At 39.4% G+C, this 16463-nt stretch overlaps 1 protein-coding gene across 1 annotated transcript in view; it reads left to right on the top strand.

Moving 5' to 3' along the window:
• Positions 1-3572: 3572 nt before the first annotated feature.
• LOC306774155 (rho GTPase-activating protein 20-like) overlaps positions 3573-16463 on the top strand; it is a gene marked incomplete at both ends in the record, with an annotated part of 29644 nt that continues 16753 nt past the window's right edge. The window contains 6 exons of the mRNA XM_079264135.1: positions 3573-3635; positions 8178-8263; positions 9450-9453; positions 13463-13509; positions 13557-13730; positions 13806-13955. Of these exons, the coding sequence (XP_079120261.1) occupies positions 3573-3635; positions 8178-8263; positions 9450-9453; positions 13463-13509; positions 13557-13730; positions 13806-13955 (524 nt within the window). The remainder of the gene's footprint in view (positions 3636-8177; positions 8264-9449; positions 9454-13462; positions 13510-13556; positions 13731-13805; positions 13956-16463) is intronic.

Here is a 16463-nt window from a genome sequence, read left to right as displayed (position 1 = left end):
TGCTGCTGAAACATCTCAAACAGTTCTTGAGTTAAAGCAGACTTTTGTACACAACATATCTCTTCACATGGCTGAAAACACAGGTAGGTTTTCATCGACTGTTGCTTCTGCGTTAAATAAAGATTATTTATAAAACCACAATGCTGTTGTACTTCTCATTTTTCCATTTATTTATATCAAAAACTATTTGAGTTCTGTATAAAATGTACAAAACAAATCTAGAGATGAACAGACTGAGCTGGTTTTTAATCTGATGGCAGTAAAACATCTGTAGAAAGTAGCTCCAGGTTATGTTTAGCATCACGTAGCGTCGCCTCTTCTGTCTAAATATCTGGGAAGTGAGGAGAGCAGCTGCTGGAGTTATTGGAGAGGAACGTTGTCCCGTTCTGGTCTGATGCAGGATTCCAGCTGATCTACAGGATTTCTGACTCCATGATGCTCCAGATGTTTTGGTCTAGACTCCAGCAGACCAGTTCTCCTGTTCCACCGTCCTGCTGTGACGGATGCAGGATGCGGTTCAGCATTGAACGCTTCTTGTTGATAAAATGACTGAATTGCTGAAATTGATGTGATTTTTTTTTTTTTTTTTTTTGTGATCATTTATACACACATACACAAGTACGTGGAGGTTTTGGGGTAACATCTGCTCTCATCCAGACAACGTTTTTCAGATTTCAGCAGGACGATGCTGAACCGCATCCTGCTTCCATCACAGCAGAACTGGTCTGCCTGCAGTCCAGACCTTTTACCAGTAAAAAACATCTGGAGCATCATGGAGGCAGAATTCCTGCAGAGCAGCTGGAATGAGTATCGGACCAGAACGGGACAATGTTCCTACAGCATGTAGCTGGTAAAAATGGGTGATTGAACGTTGATAAAACTGAATAGCTGAAATCAATGCAGATTTTTAAATTGAATTTCCAGACTTTTCCTGCTTATCAAGTTTTTCCAGATGTTTTACGTCCCTCAGGATTCAAGATATTTTTATGAAATAAATAGTTGAACATTGAACATCTTTGTCTTTGTGGATAAAATGAGCTCTTCTGGCTTTTTGCTTCTTAATGTTTACAGTGAACAGTGTTGCAGTGGTATTGATCATTCTAATAAATGCTTTTTTCCCTCATACATATTAAATCTTTATATGAATCGTTTTATTTGATTGGTGCTTAAGTATTTAACGTTTGCATTAAATTCAGTCGTTCCTTCTTCAAGGGAAAATACTTTGTATTTGATAATAAACATGAGAAATACAACTAATGGATTAAAATATTGTGCTGATTTTACCTACTGGAGTGATATATGGGAAGGACGTGGATCACTGTGTGGCGACTGACCTCAATTCAACGCGTTGTTTCACCTGGATTTAATGTGAAACTGAACTTTGAAGAACCTCCTTAAAACATTTGGATCAAACTGGTGTTTTAAAGGAGGAGAAAGTGTTTGAGGCGGGAATGTTGGGACCCAGCGAAGGGGGGAGCGTTTCTTTTCTTTGCTCAGCCCAAGGCGGTTCATTACCAACAATCATCGACGTGATCCACTTTTAACAGGGCTGATTGTGGCCAATTTGGGGAATGAACACTTTGTTCCTGTGTTCTTCACTTCGTGGCCTCGTTCTTCTTTAGCCCACTTTGTGGCCCACTTCATGAAGGACAATCGATTTTAGGGCCAGTCGTTGCGTTTCCTTCTGAATGAGCCTCATTTGCACAAAATGGTTCCGAAAAACTTGCGAAAGTGTCAAATATTTCCAATTTCCCTGAACGTTTCTTACAGCTTTTTGATAAAGTGAATTCTGTTTATTCAGCTGATTTCTTTTTCCCAAAGCGTGGAACAAATTAGGGGGGAAAAAAGGCTTCAGTGTCCTAAACAAAGGGCGGTTTGACCTATGAACTGGGAATGTTGGGAATCAGTCCATCTACCTTGCAGCTGGATGACGGCCACGCCAACCTTGTAGCTACCTCTCAGACTTGAATTGTGCCCTACATTCCAACCTTGTGGCCTAGTTAGAAGTCAGAACTATTCATGACTGTTTCCCAGAGACACCAGAATTTAATAACGATGGCGACTGATGGAAAGCCTGGAGCCACTGCGAACGTCAGACTCACTACTAACCTACAATCTGATAACCTGTCTGTCAGATTGACACAACTCATCGCATTGAACATCTTCCCAGAGTTCTCCTGTATATCTAAATAAAACACGCATTTGTTTCCTTGTACAGGCAACATGTCAGGAAAAACTGCCTAAATGCAGCCGCATTGTGTGCGAACATTTCAATATGCTTTATCAGCTGAAGATCAGATGTCAGAAGTTTTGGCCAGGTGTGTTGTCACAGCGCCCAGGAGGAAAGACATCAGCAGTGATCTTAGAAAAGCAGCTTTTAGTCTTCATCAGTTTTATTTGGATTATTCTAAAAAGACGTCCCAGCAAAAAAAAAAAAAAAAAAGTTAAAAGTGAAACTAAACAGCATGTCGGCACAAACACTTTGTGCCTTGCGTGAAGTTTGATTTGAGCTTGAAGTTATCGTGCCAATCACAAACTTGTGTACCAGTCTGGAGTCAAATGTGACAGCGTGTGTCCGGCAGCTAAAGCTTAAAGTGGGTCATGGAGCAGGACTATGATCCCAAACAGCAGCAGATCTTCTACAGAATGGCTGAAACAGAAAAACAAACAAGGTGTTGAGGTCTAAATGCTGCATGTGAAGAGAGGACCATCAAAGCAGCAACTTAGTTTATCGCTGCTTTGTTTTGTTTGCCTTATTGTATGACCGAATGAAGACAAGATAACTTGAATACTGTCATAAAACTTTAAATTTTTTAGTTTTAATGGATAAGCCATCTGTCAGAGGAACCATTAAAAGTCCTGGCTGTGAGTTGTCCCAGTATGTTTGTTGTCATCTGAAACTACAACGTCATTTATAACATATAAGTTCATCTATGTGAAGTGTAACATTTTTATTGGCAGGGAGGAAACATGTCGACTAGCAGTTTGGTCTTGGTGTAAACTACCATTTCTCTACGTTAAAACTTCTTATCCCATGTTGCTGTAAAAAAAAAAAAAAAAGAAATTGTGACCTTTTTCAGTTTGTTTTTGGCTAAATGTGATAGTCTTGTGAATGAATGGAGCTGTTGAGTTAAAAATAGGAAGGCCTAGTTGTCGCAGCGCGACGGCGCCGCCTCCGACCTGCGCGTAAAGACGCGCGCGTTAAGAAGCGGCGCCGCAGCATCTGTTAATCCACACAGGAGCCACTTCAGGTTACAGCTCAGGCTTCCATTGATGGCAAGGAGAGACAGGGACTGAGCTGCGGCGTCAGCTGAGACTTTTTATTTACCTTTTTTATTTTTAATTTTTTTTTTTTTTTTTAGATTAATCCGAACTTCCCCCCCTCGCAGATCTCTTTCCCTTCACGCGCTTTGCGCGCAGACCATACGTGTTCAGGAGCTTCTGCCGGGCTCGTGTTGAGATGTTCAGTGTCTTCTGGAGACAGAGGTTATTCATGGGATCTTTTTCTCCCCTGCATCGCCTGAGGACAGTTGGACAGTGAGGCGCAGGAGTGTTTCGGCTGAATGGACAACATGTCTCCGCAGCAACAGCAGGACAGCTTCGGCCGAGGCGACGGGCAGCAGGAAAACAGGCGGGTATGTGTCTGCTGGTCCTTCATCCTCTCTGGGTAAAGTTGTGAGAGAACTGAATTTGGTCTGATCACAACTGGAGCGAAAAACTTTGGGTCAGTTTGGACCCAAAACGCACGTGAACATCTGTTTTAGAGAAAAAAAAAAAAAAAGGGATAAGACGCGGTTTGGAGCAAACATTCTCCTTTTAATAAATTCAGACTTGAGGTTTGTTTTAGCATAAAAGATTTTTTTTAAAAATGCGCATATGGAGACTGCGTCACATTAAGCAGAAAAGTTTTGTTTATTAGGTATTCTCTCCAAAATGTAGTAGAATCCCTGAACATCAGGGGAAAGACGACCAGATAGGCATTAAAGCTTTAAAAACCAATTAATGGTTTGATTTATGGATGAATATTGATCATAAAAAGGCGTTAAATCTGGATTTTAGGTATTTTCTTTAGTTGTAGCCCACTTAACAAGACAACCACATGAAAGACAGAACCAGATTTGATTTACTTTTGAAATTCAGCCACTAAATGCTGAAGCTGAGCAAACTTTGTTAAATTTTTTTTCTTGTAAATTGAATTAGCTCTCAAACTGACTACATGTATTTGCAGCATAACTGTCCCCTCTTTATTTTTGTAATGTAATATTAATTTCATGTGAATTGTGGCTTTAAAATTCAACTTTTGATTTATTTATTTATTTATTTTTAGTTCATTTTAAAAACAAACATGAAGTTGTAAGATGTCACAACACAGCCAAATGAGTTCAGGTACAGACACCAGGCAACTGCTGGGCAATCCATGTGGATTCAGAATTTCTAAAATAGGAAATAAGTTCCTTGAATATCTTGCATGATGCACAGTAAAACATGGTGATGCAGGTTTAAAAAATGCACCAACAGACATCACTCATCCATCACCAGCTCTATATTTGCATGATAAACATCTATCTGAATAGCTCCCTTTTTACTTTCATTTTGTCACTATGTTGCCTCTATTTTTTAGCCAGTTTTATTAATCACATACTCTGTTTGGAAGCCACGATGATCTGCAGGTGATCTTCGTATCTTACATGTTATATAACCAGCTCTTTTATTGCTGCTGCCTTAGTAAAACCTTAAAATATTTTGTTGTGTAGGTCCACCTGCCCTACACACTTTCCCCTCCATTAGTATGCATGTTCTTCACATTACTGACAAAGTGTTAAGTTCAGATGAAAAAAGAGACAATTCTTCCTGTTTTTGGTCTGTTTTTAAAGAACTTAAAAAGAAACTGTACTTTGTTTGTAATACGAGATCGGATCAGTTGGACGCTATAGATTTGTTTCCCAGGAGAAAAACCTGCATCTGCATGAAAGATTTCCTTAGTTTATTTTTAGGTCTGAAAGGTATCATTGTAATGTTTGAGCTGCAGTGTTAGGAATGTTTCGCCAGTCTGTGACCAGCTTAAATCAATGATATTACATTGTGAAATGTGAAAAATGCCTGGAGGAAAACTCATGTTTTCACAAGCTGACATTTCACATATTTTTTTCACAAGTGGAAGTTTCAGAGTTGCCCTGCAGACATGTTAGAAACGGTCTGACGTTAATGGATTCTTAGGAAACACAAACTGTAATGATTCAGCTCGGATTACGGCACATACCTGTGCTAGAAAAGCAGGAATGATTAGCATGAGGCAAAACCAAGGTTCAAAACATCATGTTTAACCTTTACATTTACATGTTTTTGGTGCTTTAAGAATCTAATTTTAATCAGTTAATAGATTATTAGCAACAGAAGCTCTTTAAGCTAAATGCTAACACCACCAGAATGAAATAATTATTATTAAATGTTATCAAAATAATGTTTATTATTGTTAAACTGTTAATCTCATTTTAGTATTTTAATTTTAATATGGGCTAATTAGAAACTGTTGCAAAGTGAAATTACACCACTGAAGGACCGGAGGCAGCTACTAGCTTAGCCTGCTAATAGCCTCCCGATGCGCATTGTCCCCAGACCTTTTCTGTAACATTATCCTGAGGTAATTTGGAGCGCGATGTTTAACTAGGATAAATTGCCATAACATTTAGTGAAAAACATCCGTCCCTTGAATTATTTCTGTGTCCATGAGGCCTAAACACAGTTTGATTGATGCTACAACCTGCAAGAGACTGTTTGTAACCGGTAGCGCTGGTGAAAGAATCTGTTATCATGCTGACTTTTACATTTATTTAGTTAAAGTAGACATTTTAATTCTTTTTCAGTTTAACATTAACACAGCATATTGGGGGATTTTATGTATTAAATTAAAAAAATAAAACTTGCCCAGAAAACTAGCAAGATAAACCGATAGCTTTATTTGAACACAGGAGCTCTTTAACCTAAATGCTAACACAAGCTCACTGGCATAATCACTGTAAAATATTGATAAAATTATAATTATTAATGTTTAAATTGTTTATGGTTTTAGTTTAACATTTTAATGCTTGTAAATTTGACACTAATGCAAAGTGAAAGGATATGTCTGGCTACTAGCTTAGCCAGAAGGTAGGTAGCTGCTAGCTTGACCATCACTTAATTTTAATAAATAAAAAAACTAATGCCAAGTGAATGCATCAGGAGGCTACTGGCTTAGCTTCCTAGTAGCTCACTTATGCCTTTTTCTCCTATCACACTATCCTGATTAAAAAATTAAAAACTCAAATTATGAACAGTTTAAACGATAATCAATATTTTTGGCCGATATTTCAATATGATCGCGTTGGCAAGCTGGTGTTAGCAAGAAATTGTGTGCCCAATATAACTTCTGAACTGATAACATTATAGTCGACTTAGTATTTTTTGTTGCTTATCCTAAAAATGTCTGTTTTCTTTTTTAAAATAGAAACTTAAAGCAGAAAATTTAAAAGTTAATCATCAGGTATATTACAGTAATAATGATCGTAGCCCAGCTGCTCTCCCTTCAGGGGCCAAGAGCTGCTATCTTCTGTGTATTGGCATTCAGTATTGCCATGTATGTAAACACATTTTTGTGGATTTGGAGGCTTTAGTTGCCAAAAAAAAAAGGCCAGAGTCAACCTTTCTCTAATTTACCTGGTTCAGATATCTGTTAAAAGGGTTCGAAGTGGATGTTAAACTCTAGTTTTAGCTCAAGTTAATTTGGACTGAGGCTCTATTGTCCTAGTGTTGTTTTATAGGTTTATTTATTTATTGCACCATGGAAAGTTCAGAGAGCCAAAAATACCCCTGTATTAAAGAGAGTTGTGTCCATAAAGTCCAAATGAAAAATAAAAAATCCATGTAAAACTTGGACAAGACCAGCTGTCCAAAGCATGCACAGAACCCAGTAATGTTCAGTGTAAGCTAGCAAGTAGGTTAATCTGACATACAATGAAAAAAACGTTATGTAATAGTTGTTTGTTACCCTGCTTTGCTCTCGCAAATCCTTCTACAATTAGATTAAATAAAACTTTAATGATCGTTATGGGGAAACCAGGATGGAAGGATCCAGCAAAGAGAAATAAACAATGCAGTATCAATATGACTCAAGGCTGCGTCTGGTGGGCTTCAGCACGAGGACAAATGAGGATTAATTTAATATTAAAGAAGCATTTTTAACCCTTAAATTACACACTGTATCTATGTGTTTGGGCCTCTGCTGAAAGTATCAAAGCATCTCTGCAACCGCAAGGTCTCTTTAGATGCTTCAGGAGTCAAAATAAAAGATGATTTATGAATACATTTAATAAATAATATATTTTACATAAATGTAGGTGCTCTTTCCTATTGGACTGAAGAGGAAAGTGTCCAAAAACTTATGACTAAAGATGTAAATAGGTGGTGGTGAAGAATAAACAAAGACGGCCCGTCAGTGGACACCTGTTTAAGAGCTGTTTTTATGCAAATGCACGTTTGCTAGATTAGCATGCAAGTTGGGCACTTCAGTGGACACTACTGAGCCAAACACTACAAAATTATGAAAATAAATCAGTAAATATACGTACTATGATAGCTAACATTGCAACAGTGATAAACTGGAAATGAAAACTGCCTATATAGAATATTCATATTAAGTAAATATTACATATTTTGGAAAAAAAAATTAAGATTAAGGGAAAAAAATGTCTATAAAATATTGGATTTGAAACAATCAAGGTTTTAACCCCTAAATGCTGTGTGTATCATATTTGAAAAGGTTTCTGAGACCTTTTGCATAATTTTTTGGTAAAAACTTGTTTTAAAACCTGTCGTACTCAATCTGATACTTGTCTTCTGCCTCCGGTGGACAATAACAGTAATACAATAATGCACTGCAGTAGTTTGACACATCACATTGTAATAAACGGTAAATATACCAGAAACACTTTATAATTTTATTTTCATTGTGTTTAACAACCAAATAAAGACTTCCTTTAATAAAATTTTTTTTTTTTTAAAAATCAGACTTTTCTTTCCATTTTTTAGGCTTTTAAGGGGTAAATGTTTCTCCCATATATAGACAAAATATACAAGCCTGGATGAAAGAAATTTATTTATCATGTTATAATGATCCTCTATCTGTTTATTTTTAATTTTAGCGAACAAAGTTTCAGAGTTACCGGCGTCAGTCTGCACCGTCCATGGTCATCACCAAGGCTCTCACCAGGTCCAAGACTCTATCCAGGTACCGTCCACACAACTGCAATGACTTCACATATCTAGTTAAGTACATTTTATTAAGACCAAGGAAGAAAGAAGGAACATTAATGCTTAAAACTTGTGGCTTTTCCACTTAACACAGTTCATAATGAGCAGTGTTTATACTATCAAGTCAGATGGCTTATAAACCCTTCAGATCTACAGAGACTTCTTCCAGATCTTCTGCACAGTTGTCCACAAGGGTTAGGCCACACTCTCCTACACGTGCATACGCTAACTGTATGGCACAACAACCCAGAGTGAGGTGTTGGATTCACTCTACCGGATAATCCTCCTGTTGCCAGACTTATCAGAGGATCAGGCCCCTATTAATAGTCTCTGTCTTTGAACATATGGACAGGGAAAGTGAAGAATAAGTAACCTTGTTAAACAGCTCCTCTAGAGGGAGGGGCAACAAGCAGGAGGGCTCTATGGTGTAGCGTCACATCATGTATAGACGCCTCATTAGCATCAGTTTCTCTGAGATTTTGCCAAAATCCCGCTGTGACTACGTTTGTTTTCAGGAAGGGGATGAGAAATCCGACGCCACTGTCATTACTCTGAACTGATTGCACCAAACCGGCAAGGTAGTTAGCCTAACTTAACGTAGCATAAGGCCTGAAAACAAAGGCGGCCCACAGCACCTCGCTAATTAACACACTGTATCTTGTGTACTTAATCTTTCCAAAAACCAAAGAAGAATTGAAGGTTTATGGGGCGTTGTGTGCAGGACTGTTTCTTTGGCAGGCCAAAACAAACTTGCTGGAGCCTTGTTGTGACTGGAATGTGGTAATTGGTGATCTTTCAAGATGCTGACATGGATCGTTTTGTGAAAAGGGGATCATGCGGCACCAGTTACACACTGGAGCCTTGTACAACTGTTTGCTGACCACTAAAACGGCCATGCTAGCTCGCTATCCTACGAGTCAGTGGCTTGTAGATCCAATATTAATTTTCTGTACACTATTAGTTATATTTTTGGGGACACTTTCCTATTAGATTTAATGGGAGAGTGTCCCAAAACTAATGATAAAGGTGTAGATGTTACTAATCTCTTCTTGTAATGTAAGTTCATTGAGGTTTTCTGGACAGCATTTTAACCAGGTTGAGGTCTGGACTTGACTAGACCACACTGGGACCTCCTCCCTCCCCTGCCTGTCTGTCTCTTGCAGTTGGGTGAGACTGAACCATGAAGGCTGCAGGTCCAGATGGAGTCATACTTTGCTTTATTATCTTCTGTTTAAGTCACACTGTGGTAGATCTGCTGCTGTTTGGAATCATTCCGCCTCGTCCACCGATGTCGTCCTACATCTTAAGTTGTACTTTAGAAGTTTTTTAACTGGATGTCAGTGTTTAAAGAAGGGTTCAAATGTTGTCACATGTCGCAGCATTCACACATCCTTACGTTGCCATGATCAGTTCATCTAGTGGGTAGTGCTGAGATCAGACTTAGACTTAGACTTAGACTTAGACAGACTTTATTCATCCACAAGGGAAATTCTGTTGTCACAGTAGCTCAGAACAGCAATAGAGGAAGAAATAGAACAGCAATAGTAGGTAAGAAAAAAAAGTAAATAATAATAATAAAAAAGAATAGGTACTATCCATAAAGCAATCTGGAATATGTACACTTTTACAAAGATAAAAGATAAATAAAACTATCTAAAGTAAAATTGGCAATATAGAATATGGAAATTTAGAAATTTACAATATATACAACATGTGACTAAATGCAGTGCCAGTTTACACAGGGGCTTTGAAATGAATTTTAGTTATCTGTCACAAAGTGGGGAGTTATTGTACATCTGTATAGAGAATGGTAAGAATGTGTTCTTGTAGCGCTCACTGTGACAGCGCAGCTGTAAAAGTCTGAGTTCACTTCCACATTTTGACACAATGAAGTTGGTTACAACCATAGACCGTGTATGAAAGATAAACGTATTCTCCGGCGCTTAAAAGTGAAGCCTATGTGGAAGTGGATAAAACTGCAGTTCCCCCTTCATCCACTAGGGTCTCCAAAACAGAGCTAATCCCCATAGACTCCCATGTTAAAAAGACCAAATTCACAGCAGAAATAAACATGTTTACAGCATGGTTAAAAAAATCCATTTTCAGTTTAATAGATCAGGTTTACCTTCATGACAACTGTGGGAGGAGTGAATTTTTTTCTAACTCGCCCATTTAAAAGTAATTTAATCTTGAAATTCAGCATATTTAGGGGCGTGTCCTTTTGATTGACAGGTACCCAATCTCCTGCTTCAAGTAAGAAGAACATAGAACTACCGTGGTTTTTAGCCGGTTAACGTGACTTAGCTTTAGCCCGTTTACCTCTGTTAGCTGGTATGCTCCTGTTTGCTACGAGTTAGCTTGGTTAGCTCTTAGATGCAGAAAGCTTAGAGTTCACTCGATGTCAATCATCCACCATGACGCTCACAGCCCCCCTCTCAGCTCCACCTCTTTGCCCATATTTGTATTTTCCAGTTGAGGCGACACGCATGCCTCTGCCAAGATGGCGATAGTAGGAACCGCCCACCGAGGTTCAATTCAGCTCTTCAGAAACCTATGGGTGACGTCACGGAGGCTCCGTCCATCTCTATATACAGTCCATGGTTACAACTGTCCTAAAACACCAGAAGAAAAATAACACCACAACGTTTTTTACTGTTCTTAACTTCTGCGTCCCCGTGTACATACGTAAGCGAGCAGAAAGGGACCTTTCAAAGTGGAAAGTGGTAGAACTTAAAGCAGGGGTGTCCAAGTCCAGTCCTCTAGATCTGTTCTGCAACTTTTAGATGCATCCCTTCTCTAGCACATCTGAATCAAACTGCTGAATTCTCTCATCCACGTGCCATCCAGCTCTGCAGAGGCCCAGTAAGGTGTCGTTCATTTTAATCGAAGGGATGCATCTAAAAGCTGCACTTTAAGGACTTGGGTTACCCCGGCCTTAAAACATTACATGGTCTACTGCAGGGATCGCCAGCTCTGGTCCTGGAGGCCGATGTCCTGCAGGAATTTGTCCCTGCAGCAACACCCGATTCAAATGAATGGATCATTAATGGACTCGTGCAGAACTTGACCACAAGCTGTTGGAGGTCCTTTTTATTTGAATCAGTTGTTGCAGAATGGAAACATTCACTGGATCCGGTGTTTCCAGGTCTACTGTATCTGCTGCATTTTAAGATGCCGTTCGGCAATTGAACAGTCAATGCGAATAAAACTAGTAGTTATGATTTAAAAAAAAAAAAAAAACTTGTAGTAGTACATTTAAATCATTAAATACCACATTCAGCAGCTGGACCTGGCAGATCTGGTGTGTGCAGTTTAATGTACCGAGGATTTTAGTAAGACCAGCAGCACCTCTGACAAAAGACTGCAACTTGTTGCAGAATGGATGAAAACTAATTTAAATCCCCACTGAGTAGAATTCTGATCTTTGATATTTTCTACCTATCTTAAAATATTGTGGATTTTTGTATTTCCTCTAAGCAACTCCATGTTTGTTGGGACATCCACTTCTTGGAAGATGAGCAGATTTTATTAAAACTTATTTTTAATTTTTTTCTTTTAAAGAATGATTGACTAAATACTCTGGAAATGACCTATAACACCTCCCAGATTTATGAGAAGTGACAGATAATTGCAGATGTCTTTCCTCCTCGACATTGTGTTAACATACACCTGAATTAGGGGTGTGACGATATGCTTTTGTCCTGATTTTATTTGATTCTGATATTTTGGGTGCAGATTCAATTTAAATTGCGATTCTTACAATTCTTCAATATTACTCATTTTTGTAGATTTAAAAACAATAAAAATGTATAAAACTTTTTTTTCCCCCTCATTTTTCTTGATTTCGATTGGGAACAACAACACAGCAGCCAGACCATCATTCTGCTGGTATAATGCCCAAGAAGACAAGTTAAAAGATTAATAAAAACAATAAAAATGTCAAAAATTTTGTAATGGATTATTTTTATTTATTTGAAAAAAAAATTGATTTTTTTTTTAAACAAAAAAATCGATTTTAAAATTGTGAAACTCCCGATTTTTGATTTTCCGACCCCTAACCTGAACAATCCGAAGCAGCAAACAAACAGTTGATGATTGAATGTGTTTAATGAGCAGCACGTGGTGAATGCTCACCCTCCTGCAGAAACTTTTATTGTTCTGTAAGAAAATCTGGCGTATTTACTTATTTTAAGACGTGGTGAAAACGTTTCCTCTCTCTTTTTTACATAACTTCCAAATACAGCAACCAGCAGCCATACAACGGGAGGAGGATTGTATAACGTGTATTTACACACACATGTTCACATGTCTGGACACACTTTACTCATGTATTGTGAATGTATTGGATTAAATGTTGGAATGTGTTTTGTGTTGGAACGAAACCAGTGTGAGAGACGAAGTGAATAATCTAATAGCAGAGACATTAACCTGTTATTAGGTTACCGTCTGTGTTATTTGCAGCGTCGCTGAGCGCTTGCTGTAAGGAAACTGTTGGTTTTCTGACTGCGAGGCCTCGACCTTACTGTGAATGCTGCCAGATTAAATTGAATTAACCCTCCAAAACAAAAAAGTCTGAGCATAACTCCTAATATTTACACTCAGATAACCTATTGTTGTACGATGTCCGAACATTTCCGAATGAAACAAGGTCCCAGACCAATGAGTTGGCTGCTGCTCAGCATTACCAGTCAGTCACGCTGCTACAGTATCCCTGAAGGGATCAAACGGAACAAGTGCTTGCACGGGTCTTATCAAAGTGGATTGATTCTGGATGAGCTTACGGGTATTTGAGCCATGAGGCAAGATAGGGACACACGTTTTATAACAACCGGTTTAGGTACAAACCAAACTTAGTTGTACAGATTCAGTTAGCGAGGCTGAAAATACACGAAAAAGTCTTAAATGTGCAACAAAATCAAAGTTAAATGACATCATTATTTGATTTAAAACCTTGTTTTGGTTGGTATGTATAACTACGGTGTCTCTGAATGGTCAAACAACTGTGTGTGTGAGGTGGGAACCAGCTTTAAAGCTTGAGTTATCGCCGCTAGAACACCGTTAGGTATCATTAAATCTGGATTTATGCTTCTGCACCGTCTGCATGGGGTCACTCTGGCACTCATACGTGTGGCGACGCTGTCATGTTGCGGTTTCTCCTCTGTGTTAACTCGCTCAGCGAGAAGCTCCAGAAGCACGTAATGACAAACACAATCACAAAGAGAGGTCCGAGATGGAGTTTGGTTCATTGGGTCGGTTTGTTTTTATTCCAGAGAGAGCTTCCTGGTTCCTGTGTGTCCGGAGACTTGTCCTCTGGTCCAGTCCTTCCTGTCGGGCTCCGACAGGTTGTTTCTTCTCCATGGACACGCTCAGTTGAAGACAGGGATGCAGACTCAGGACAGACACCTCTTCCTGTTCAGTGACATCCTGGTGATTGCCAAAGCCAAGTAAGCACACCTGCCGTTTGGTTATAACAGAGAGAATCCCTGCGCTTGCGGCTAAAATCTGTTTGTTGCTTCCAGGTCAGCCAACCACTTCAAACAGAAGGCCCAGGTGTGTGTGTGTGAGATGTGGACGGCGGGCTGCATGGATGAGGTGTGTGAAGGAAGCACCAGCCCCGAGCGGAGTTTCGTCATGGGCTGGCCCACCTGGAACTGTGTCGCTATGTTTAGGTAACACACACACACTGGTCCGTATGCATATTGTTTAAACACATCTTCAACGTTTGAATGAGTCTAAACACACGTTTTTCAAGATTACCAGACCGGGACTGGGATGTTGGGAAGCTAAACTTTCTGCGTCTTTCTGCTGCTTTACGTCACAGCCTGCAGGGTGTTTATGTTTGAACAGAGAATATGCTGACGATGCTGTAAAGTTGACCTTAAATGTCAAAGAAACACAAAACAGACACCATGAAGCAGAAAGTCCCAGTGGAAAGCTGTCAGCAGTGGTTCCGGTTGGAGGAAGTGGGTCCATATCAGCCAAACATCTGAGCTGTTCTTTTTTTTTATTAACATGCTCACAGTTAATTCTTCATGAATGCATCTTTTGACATTAAAAGGAGTCTCATTCTGACATCCGGACGTCGTGTAAAAATGACTCCCTTCTAACATTGTAGTCATGTATCCCATTCCAACCAGGAAGGCTTTCTAGTTCTTCATCTTGTCCAGCAGCTGATGCAACAACGGTAGCCGCCGTGAATCTAAAAGCCTCGACAAGTCGATTCCATGCTGCACGTTTGTTCCATTCAGCTGATGAATCAGATTCATTCCAGAGCTGGGCGATTAATCAGATTTTAATCTCAACTACGATCTGGGTTTTCAACGATCATAAAAATAAAAGGGTGCGATTATTTTTCTCTTTGCAGTTTCCTCTCCTGCTGTCTTCAGCTGCTAATCGAGCGTCTCTGGCGTTGCAGCGCTGTGCTGTAAACTCCTCCCACAGCCGCTTTGCTTTCATTCAGACACTGTTGCCAACTTGGCGACTTTCTCGCTAAATCTGGCGACTTTTTTATTAAAAGTGACAAATCTAGCAGCTTTTACCGGGAGTTATTAGAGACTTTTCTGGTGTTTTGGTGACTGACTTGAAGGCACATGTTGTTCTGCAGTTACTGTAAGGAAGGAGCAGCGGGAGCCTCTCCCGTCCTAAAGCACTCCCAGGCAGCCAGTCTCAGTCGGCTCCGGCTGCAGGTCAATGTAGAATAACTGCAGTAGGTTGTGGAAGTTCACCTAAACATAGTTTATACCATTGTCAGTGACAACTGGCTGCATTATTTTCCTATACATAGTTCGGCAAGTTAAACACTGTAATATTAGACGGTTATAATGCACGACACGGAGTCTAGAACACCACGATGCACAGCGTTGTTTATAAATACTGGATAATCGTGTTAAATAATCAAGATCTCAATTTCAGTCAAAATAATCGTGATTATAATTTTTGTCATAATCAAGCAGCCCTAGTTTATTCACAGTTCTGACTGGAAGCACCTGGTTTCCAGCAGGAGCTCAACTAGTTCACCTGCTGGAAACATAACTCCAACCTCTGCTGTCCAGTAAGTCACATATGACGACACACACATTTAGTTACATCCGGTTCTCCTCTGGTGAAACTGTACGTTTACGTGGTTTCGGTAACTTTCACAGCTGCGGTAAAGCCGGACTAAAAGCCGGCGGGAAGCTTGTTAAGCTGCTTTTACTGCGACAAAAAGCTGAGTTTATCGTGAGTTTGAAAGCTTCTGAAAGAACGTAAACGTCCACTTCTGTAACAACGAGGCTGGTTGGTTTTACAAGCAGCACCGCCTAACCAAACCCGATGGAAGGAGTTAGCTTTTGGCTAATTTATCAGTGGAGAAGCAGGAGAAATGTGCAACTTTTAAAATCTTTCTCCTTCTGGAGCTCCTTCCTGGAGAAGACGAGCGCCGTGTTCATCCTCTTCTTTTGGTCACGCTGCCTTTTCGTTTTCTTTCTCTCTTTTTTGCCGATGGTGGAAACATTTTTCATCTTGTCAAGGTCGAAAGCCTTTCGCAGATCTTCTCCACTGTGCGCTGGCATGCAGGAAAAATGCTTCTCATTCCGCATTTTTTGTCCCTTAGTGGCAGCTCTAGTTTCAAGATGACTTTACTCATCATTTGCATAAAGAAATCTAAAATTCTTCACTCATGACGACGTGTCAGATCATTAGCTGAGAAATACAGACATCATAAACGACAGAAAATGTTACACAATGTCCTTGAAAGAAACATTAAATTCGTCTTTACTCTTAATTTTATTGAAGTCTTTAACTTTGGAGTATATTTTCTTCAATATATTATGAAAAATAAAATAAAATAAAAAATGTTGAAATGAAATGAAAGTAAAACCTGAATGAGAGACTAGTAGTAAATAATAGTTTCCTGTTGTCCAACCAGCTGTAACAGCCGTATGTTAGGGACACCGTCCTGTTACTTAACATCTGAAAGAGTTTAAAACTCTTTACCTTAACCTGTACTGTTGTCTGATGAGCTTCATGAAGCAGAAACATCAAGTCGTTCCTATAAAAATCCAGAGCAGGAAGTTACATGAACCACCTGCATGAGGTGGGCGACTGTTTAGATTCTCAGGAAGGATTTCCCACAAAGTGAAAGATACTTCCTGAGAGTTTGCACCACTTACACCCATAAACGACAACAGTTTATCCGT

The sequence above is a fragment of the Telmatherina bonti genome (genome assembly GCF_933228915.1).
Source record: "Telmatherina bonti genome assembly, chromosome: 24".
Lineage (NCBI taxonomy): Eukaryota > Metazoa > Chordata > Actinopteri > Atheriniformes > Telmatherinidae > Telmatherina > Telmatherina bonti.
This window is presented reverse-complemented; position numbering and strand designations above follow the sequence as displayed.